This window comes from Sinocyclocheilus rhinocerous, unplaced genomic scaffold (assembly GCF_001515625.1).
Source record: "Sinocyclocheilus rhinocerous isolate Xijiao unplaced genomic scaffold, SAMN03320098_v1.1 scaffold2653, whole genome shotgun sequence".
In the NCBI taxonomy this organism is placed as follows: Eukaryota; Metazoa; Chordata; class Actinopteri; order Cypriniformes; family Cyprinidae; genus Sinocyclocheilus; species Sinocyclocheilus rhinocerous.
In genome coordinates, this window is record NW_015664693.1 from 24873 (window position 1) to 34002 (window position 9130).

The window sequence follows — 9130 nt, forward strand, 5'->3', positions numbered from 1 at the left end:
TAACACAGTAGTGAAGGCAAGTTTTTTTCATTTAGAACTTCTCTCTAGAGTCAAGTCTTGGCTATCGTTTAAAGATCTTGAGAGAGTTAAACATGCCCTTGTCTTGTCGTGTCTGGACTATTGTATTTCTTTATATGTTGATCTACCCCAGTCTTCTGTATCACGACTCCAGATGGTTCAAAATGCTGCAGCCAGGTTTTTAACTGGGGCTCGTAAGCGAGAGCTAGGGCTGTGCAATATATCGAAAATGTACCGCAAATGTACATATCGCAATATGCATATCGCTACAGCTTGCAATATTTGGGGCCATGAAAAAGAAAAAAAGCCAACAAGATCTACAAAAAAAGTACTCTTTGTCTCAGCCTAGATCCCGATTAAAGGCAAGAGGTGATCGTGCATTTGCAATAGTTGGGCCGAGGCTATGGAATAGACTTCCTTTATCTGTGAAAACTTCTAATTCTGTCTACGAGTTAAAAACTCAATTTAAATCTTATTTTCTTACTTTGGCTTTTTAAACTTTGTGTTTTTTTTATTATTGTTCTCATTGACATTATCTTTTATTATTGTTTTTATCTTATTTGTACAGCACTATGGTCAACTGCTGTTGTGTTTATTGGTGCTTAATAAATACATTAATTAATGAATGAATGAATGAATAAATTCAGCAAGGATTCATTAAATTCATCATTGAAATGCGTCACAATTCAGACTTTTTTTCCTCACAATTCTAACTTTTTGTCTAAGAATTGACACAAACTATAACATATAAACTTGCCACAGAATAAAATAAGACCTATAACTACAACTTTTTAAGAGAACTTTAAATTATAATAAAAATAAAAATAATATAATAAAATTAAATAAAACAAATCTCACAAATCTTAATTTGTCCCATATAAACTTTTTCCTAAGAGAACCTTTAAAATTAAATAAAATAAAATAATAAAATCTCAACTTTTTTTTTTTTATTTGTGCCACAAACTTTAAGAGAACCTTATAATTAAATTTAATTAAATTCAGAGTTTATATATTAAAAGTCTAAATAGTGAGATAAAAACTTTACTTTATTTATTTTTTGGCAGAAATGCGCTTCCATAGTTTTCAACATTGATAATAATCAGAAATGTTTCTTGAGCAGCAAATCAGAATATTAGAATGATTTCTGAAGATCATGTGACACTGAAGACTGGAGTAATGATGCTGAAAATTCAGCTTTGCATCATAGCAATAAATTACATTTTACCATATATCCACATAGAAAACTCTTACTTTGAGTTGTAGTATAATTTCACAATTTTACTGTTTTTTTTTAATCAATTAAATGCAGCCTCGGTGAGCAGAATAGACTTCTTTCAAACTCATTAAGAAATCTTACTGCCCCCAAAACTTTTGAACAGTAGTGTTTGTAGGCAGTACTCAAGTATCCCAGTGGAGGACGGGCTGTACTTTGAGCCTGTCATTCTGTATTGTGGAGTGCTGTCGAGCACACAGTGACAGTGACATCTGAAACAGCCGCAGGAGGCGACGGGTTCAGATGAGCACAGAAAGAGCGGTACCTGAGATGGCCGCGAGCTTCGCATCATGAAGGGTCAGCAGCTGCGTTTCACTCTCGCTGACCTTCCGTCGCAGACGAGAGCCCAGTCTCTGACTCATCACCACCTGAACCACGAGAAACAGAGATTACACACCTGAGGAAAAGAGCAGTCACTCAACTTACTGAGGTTAAAGTTCAAACCAACAATAAATTGAGCATTTTTCATTTCCTCCATCATGAGGTCCTCACATTTCTCTCATCATCTCTCATCTTCAGATTGAGCCATAAATGATAAATGCTAATGCACAACAGCTGTTAATATTCAGATGTTAATATTCACATGAGTAGAAAAAAATTTAGAAAACGCAAAAAAAATTATGCTGCTAAGATGTTAAAAGGACGAAGGGCATGAAGAGGTTATGTAGAAGTTTCAGGCTCTAAAATAACATAAAAATAAAAGTTTGCATAAAATAAAATAAAAACACTAACATTTTTGCCATACACACTTTTTGTTAAGAGAACCTTTAAAATAAAAGATAAAATAAAATAAAATTCATAAATATAAGAATAAAAAATAAAGTAAGAAAAATATGATTATGAAGAAAAATAAATGTTTAAATCACATTCTGAGCCCTGCCCTTCCAAGCTATAACTGAGACTTGTCATAACACTTGCATATCATGCATATCAAGCTCTTTTGTTGATTCTGATTGCTTCTATTGTCCTCATTTGTAAGTCGCTTTGGATAAAAGCATCTGCTAAATGACTAAACGTAAATAAAATGTAAATACAATATACATCTGTGCCACATAAATGTTTTTGTTAAGATAATATCTTACATCAAATAAAATAATAATTTTAAATACAACATATATTTGAGCCACATAGACTTTTTTGTTAAGATAATAAAAAATCTTAAATGTGACATACATTTGTGTCACAAACTTTTTAAAGAAAATCTTAAAAATAAAGAAAAATACATGTGTGGCACTGAACATTCTGGAAGCCATTAGTGGTGGGCCAGATGCCACTGGTCCTCCCGATGTGAAGGCGGTTGTGCGCTGCAGCCAGACGCTCCGTGGCTCTGCCATCAGATAACGGCCAAACAGAGGGTAAAGTCACACTGTGCCATTTTTCAGGCAGCTCATCTCCTCTCAGCTCCACCCACGGTGAAAACACCACCTCACACACACACATACACACAGATAAATGTCTATTTCCATGCTGCTCACAGGAGGAAAGCAGCTCATTGTGTCTCTGATTATCGTGGTGCTAACTAACTCACACACACACACACACACACATCACTGCAACTGGAAGTGGAGACTTTGCTTTTGGATTGACACCAGTTCTGTATCTCACAGATTATAAGTCTTTTTATCATCTAATTTTATCATCTGAAATGTGCTGGTACTCGTATTCACTCTACTTATATAATGCAATATTATAAAGCATATTATATTATATTAATGTCAAGCATGCAAATCAAGGGCTAAATGTATGTGACAATTTAGCAGTTGCTGGATATTGGTAGAGACATGTCATAGCGTCCCTTCTAATTGAAAATCATAATAAGCGATGTCTAACTTTTTTTTATAAAGTTCTCTCCTTAAATATGAAGAGGTCAAACAAAATAATATAAGACAGACATTGCAGTGATCTGCTGTTTTTGTCATTCTCTGAGGAAGACACTTGTTTTGGTCAGATTTTTTTTTTTATGTTCTTCCGAGTTACTTTTTTTTCTGTTTTAAAGAGGTTTTCTTTGGATTGTTTGACTACTCGAAAGAAAATATAGGAAAATATGACTTCGTTTGTTTCCTGCTAGCTAAATTTCACATATACGTAAACAAAAATCTGGCTCTAAACCTCTCTTTTCTTTATTATTAAGTTGATCTAGACAAGTACATGGAAACTATCCAAAGTTCTGTTAATCCTAAAGCAGTGAAAACTGCATCTAAGCACATAGAAAACAAAAAATTCAACAATTCTTCTCCTCCTCATCCCGTCTGCTGTGAAAAGAGTAATCACAACGCATGTGCTTGCTTGCGCTTCATGGATATTGGTAGGGACATGTCCCAGTGCAACTTATTTTCCAGAAACTACATGCTGCTAAAAAAAATTACAAATTACCCAATGATTAATGTTTGTAAATGTTAGCATGCTACAATGTTGTCATATGACCTTATGTTGCATGTCCAGTTATCAGAATGGATATTTCACATTTTTATTTGAATTTTATGAAATAAAAAATAATTTTGGCCAGTATAAGCAAATTAGTAGTTAAAAATCATGCAATTTAGTAACTAAGATAATTTACGGTTCATTCCTCAAACTGGAAATAGAAAAGAAAGACTGGAAAGTTGAGTGCATTGCACTGTGGGATACAGAATCTCAAACAGTGTATAATAGTGTGAGTAGCATGAGAGTATGTTATTCCATTATACACTTCCAGATCAGCGTCTTTTTTCTTGTTTTATAGTAAAACAAAAATCTAAACAAACTTCAAAATTTACCTGAGATTTTGAGATCTCCGAGAATTGTTCTCTAGTATCTTATATTAAAATAAAATAATAAATAACATACAATTGTGCCACAAACGTTTTGTTAATAAAATAAAGTAAAGTCAAATAAAATGCCTAGGGCAAGAACAGATGATTAATATGTGATTAAAATGTGGACTTACTTTAGCCGTTGCCTCTTTGGTGGATAATCTCAGTGCTCGCTCTTGCTCTTGAAGTCTGGAAATAAAAGGAAATTATAAATATCAGTGATGCTGAAAATGAGATTTGAACACTAAAGTCATACATTTTACACTTAAAAATGATGGCAAATACAAGAAATAGTAATAACGATGCTTGACTTAGCAGACAACACTAATAAATACAGGTAAGCAAACAATATCGAAGCACAATTATATACTGTGATTAGGCCTGGGCGATAAAACAGTATCGATATTTATCGACGGTACACCTTCTTCGATATAGCGCACGATATAGGCACGTACTATGAGTGACGCAGACCGCACACACGAACACGAACACATGTTGAAATGAGTGCTGTGCCTGCCTGTGATGAGGAGATTGTGAATTAAAAAAAAAGAATATTAGTCGAATTTAAAATAAACATTTGCATTTGAATGCAAAAATAGTACAATCAAATGTTAGGTGTGCATCAGGGAGCGTCATCAGTGGTGCGCGAGACGCGGTGATGATGATGTAAGTGACGTTGTTGCATTTTTATGTTTATAAGTCTAGCCCACAAGACACGCAGTTGCTGCGCTATTCATTCAAAATATTAGAGAAATATAGAAGCTCAATGTGGAGAAGATCTTGATTAGGTGAAAACCGAAACCAAGCCATTCACACAGAACGCATATTCAGCGCAATTTTTAGACGGACAAATATGACTGCTGCACTCGCGTCTCAAACAAGAGATGTTTAGAAAGCCTTGCAAAGTTAAAACAGTTTTAACTTTTAGAAAACGCGTCACGAATTTGTGGAGGTTTATTTCTTTTCACTGTGTCTCATATGTTTTTAAATGCAATCTGTGTGATGGGCGATTCGGCTCTTTGTATCAAGGTTATTATCATTAACTGCAACTAAAACAATAAAAAAAAATTCAATATCTGAAATAAAATAAATTTCATTACTTGAAATAAAACGTAAATTAAAATAAAAATATTAATTTAAACTTTTACTATTTTATTTCAGCTAGTTTCTCATTTTCATTTAGGTTAAGTTGAAGTACTAAAACGAATTCATAAAAATTAAATATTTCAGCCATATTTAAAAAAAATAAAAAAATAAATAAAATAAAAAATTACAAAAGCATCCAACACAATTACTAAAACTTTACAATTTAAGTGAAAACACAAAATATATAAATAAAATCTAATTCAAAATATTAACAGAAACTGTAACGGTATACCAATTATTTAAAAATAAGTGGATAAAGTGTCTCCTGATAGTAATATACAGGTTTAATAAGTGGATTAGATGTCAGTAACACAACTCATACAAACAAAATATCAGCTATTCCTCATCAAGAGCCTTGAGCGATTCTTCTTAAGCATTACGCACAGGTTTTGGACAGAAAACCAATATTCATCCACACCAGCATCTGAAGGCATTAACTCTGTGGAGCCTGAAAGCAATAAAAATTCATAACCGTGCTGAAAAGTGTCTCATTTCCAGAAGGGCCGGGTAAAAATACAATAAAAGAGAGAGGATTGCATGGAGAATCGGCTGCTTCTCCTCAAAACTCGCTTTAAACTGGCCCTCAGTGCAGGAGAAAATAAATCAATCTCTCAGCGGGGTTTGTTTAGCTCGGCTCAATGTTATGACCTCAATCTGCACCGTACCTCCAATAAATCTACATATGCGTCAAAATCAATCTGTGAGAAACCAAACAGAGTCATGCAATCTAGAGTTCAATATTTCTCTGCTCAGAGACAGACGTTTCATCGCTGCTAGAGACGACCTTTGTTTTTCACCGGAGCGTCTCACTGAAACTCCTCCAAAAACTAAATCCACTGAAAATAAGATTTAACTGAACCACGTCAGTCTCAAATGTCAACGCTAGCGAATGCTGACTGGCACATCTGACATCTTTAAATGATCACCTGTTGGTTTCTGTTCAACATTACAGCAAAGAGAGATTTTAATATTACTGGCTCTTACTGATGCTATCACAATCAGATAATATACTCAAACTTCCACTTATAATTCATTATTAAAGGCACAATATGTAAGATTTTCATAACAAAACATCCAAAAATGTATATATTTCATGCAGTTGTGTATGCAGTGTATGTTAACCCAAAAGTTCCCAAGGATTTGTAAATCCAGAGAAATCCCAATTTTAAATAATGACTCGTCCCTAATCATTGTCGCCTATCAATGACGTAATATCCGCATATCCTCAGATTCCGCTTGTAGAAATTATGGCAACACAGACACAAATGCTGCTGTACAGTTAAACTAAATCCATTACGGCTGTCGCAAATAAAATGAAAAGTGTTGACCGCAGCGTTAAATCTGCTCATTGTTGCGCAATGATTTTTTTACGCGTTTTTACAGTGTTGCGCATTATAACCAATCACACATGAGTCTGTTGAGCTTATGAATGCAATGGCCAATCAGAGGCGTTCAGATGAGTTCTTGTTCACTGCACGCGCTCGCCGACTGAATTCTGCTCTCTCGTGAATTCTCTCATCATAAACAACAAAGTGCAGATGTACGTATGATGTAAGAGATTCAAGAATTTTTTATCAAATAATTTTTTAGAAGAGGGGGCTCCCTAAATAAGGATGAAAAATGGTATTTTGCCGGTGAACAGATTGAAGTGGTTAATTGTTACAAATATCTGGGAATGTGGTTTGCACCAAAATTGTCATGGTGGAAAACCCGACAACTTTTAGCAAGCCAAAGCAAGAGCAAGCAATGCTTTCCTTGCTAAGGTTTGCTCGTAAATATAAAATTAGCTGCAATCAATCTTTGTATTTGTTTGATCGCATGGTTGCACCTATACTTTATCATGGATCTGAGATATGGGGTTTTGAACCAGTGGAGTGTATTGAAAATGTTCAGGTATCTTTTTGTAAAAAAACTCCTGTGTATCAGCACAAGTGTGAGTAATGTGGCTGTCTTGGGTGATTTGGGTAGATCTGTATTGTCCACTTCTTATATGAAAAGATGTATCATGTATTGGATAAAACTAGTGTCCATATGTCAAGAAAATTTTATAATATGCTTTTTCAATTAGATGAATTAGGTAGAAAAACATGGGTTACTCGTATTAGAGTTCTGCTGTATTATATGGTTTTTCTAGTGCCTGCGAGGCTCAAAGTGTAGGTGATATAAGAACATTTACAGCTATTCTTAACCAACGATTGAAAGAAAAAGCACATGAGGCATGGTATACATCAGTTTTGGAAAATAATAAGTTAAATATATATTCACAATACAAGTCTTTATTGATACAAGTCTGTAGCTATTGTAAGTTAACATCAAATATTTCTGTGACAGAAGACGAGAAGCATTTTTTGTGTGATTGCTCTTTGTTTGAGGATTTGCGTAAGAAATACTTCGGTGATCTTGTTCTTGTTGGTGATGTGTCAAGTGTTTGTGATTTGCGAATTTCTAATCGTGATTACAATTACAGATGCCACGATTACATAATCGTTCAAAGCAGCATGTATTCCTGGAATAAATTTTAAAGTGAAACTGAAACTAGTACTTAGGTGATATAAGAACATTTACAGCTATTCTTAACCAACGATTGAAAGAAAAAGCACACGAGGCATGGTATACATCAGTTTTGGAAAATAATAAGTTAAATATATATTCACAATACAAGTCTTCATTGATACAAGAGAGCTACATTGCGTCTATGTATAACATGCAACTGGTACGATCATTGTTCCTTTATAGATGTTCAAGTCATCATCTTGCTACAGAAACAGGCAGATGGAGTAATACACCAATGGCAGAGAGAATCTGTAGCTATTGTAAGTTAACATCAAATATTTCTGTGACAGAAGACGAGAAGTATTTTTTGTGTGATTGCTCTTTGTTTGAGGATTTGCGTAAGAAATACTTCGGTGATCTTGTTCTTGTTGGTGATGTGTCAAGTGTTTGTGATTTGCGAATTTCTAATCGTGATTACAATTACAGATGCCACGATTACATAATCGTTCAAAGCAGCATGTATTCCTGGAATAAATTTTAAAGTGAAACTGAAACTAGTACTTTCTAGCACTCAAGTAAATCTTTGAATTATTTTTACTTGAGTAAAAGAAAGAAAGCAACAGATTTCTAATGTAATTGAGTATTAAATTATATTTAAAGGGGTGGTTCACTGTTTTTTTTCTAGGCTTGATTGTGTTTATGGGGTGCAGTCCAACATGCGTTAATGCTTTGTTAAAATTTTTTTTTTTTTTAAACGCATTATTTTTCACATAATTTACCTTTATTCCACACCGCTCTGTCCCTTCTCTGAGAAACGCGCTGATCATTTCCTGTTTTTATGAAGCCCCTCCCTCAGAAACAGGTGATGGGCTCTGATTGGTTAGCTAGCCCAGTGTGTTGTGATTGGCTAAACCGCCTCTAGTGCGCGTCTAAACGTCCCGCCCCTCATCTCAGCGGCATGTGCTTCGGTTGTATTGTAAACAACGGCGTCATTGATATCGCTAATCAGTTTGAGCCCGATTGAGAAGCAGAGGATATTAATGAAGAGGATCGTGCAGAACCTGTGCAAGCACGGCGTTGAGGAACAGTATTGAGAACCTCTGCTCTAGAACATTGATTTTGAAACTTGTGAATTCATATATGAATAGATTTTTACGTGCACCTCTAGTTTTCTCTTCCTCTTCTCTAAAGCAGCGCAGCATGGCATCGCCCCCTTTGATGTCTTTTCCCGGGGGCGGGGTTTATCTGGGTTTGTGATGTCACGAACCCAGGAAGCAACTCGCTGTAGTCCCTACCAGCCGTTTTTGTAGGCATTAAACAGAATTTTATTATGCTTTGGAAGTAAAGTTTTCTAAAGAAAAACACTTGAAAGTTATTTTACAGCAGAGTAAAAATACTAAAAATACTT

General features: G+C 34.7%; 1 protein-coding gene across 1 annotated transcript in view; it reads right to left on the reverse strand.

The window, feature by feature from the left end:
• LOC107730373 (disrupted in schizophrenia 1 homolog) overlaps nucleotides 1-9130 on the reverse strand; it is a gene marked incomplete at its 3' end in the record, with an annotated part of 47853 nt that overhangs the window by 18830 nt on the left and 19893 nt on the right. Inside the window, exons 6-7 of the mRNA XM_016541196.1 lie at nucleotides 4218-4272; nucleotides 1557-1659 (exon numbers count right to left, since the gene is read on the reverse strand). Coding sequence (XP_016396682.1) covers nucleotides 1557-1659; nucleotides 4218-4272 — 158 coding nt within the window. The remainder of the gene's footprint in view (nucleotides 1-1556; nucleotides 1660-4217; nucleotides 4273-9130) is intronic.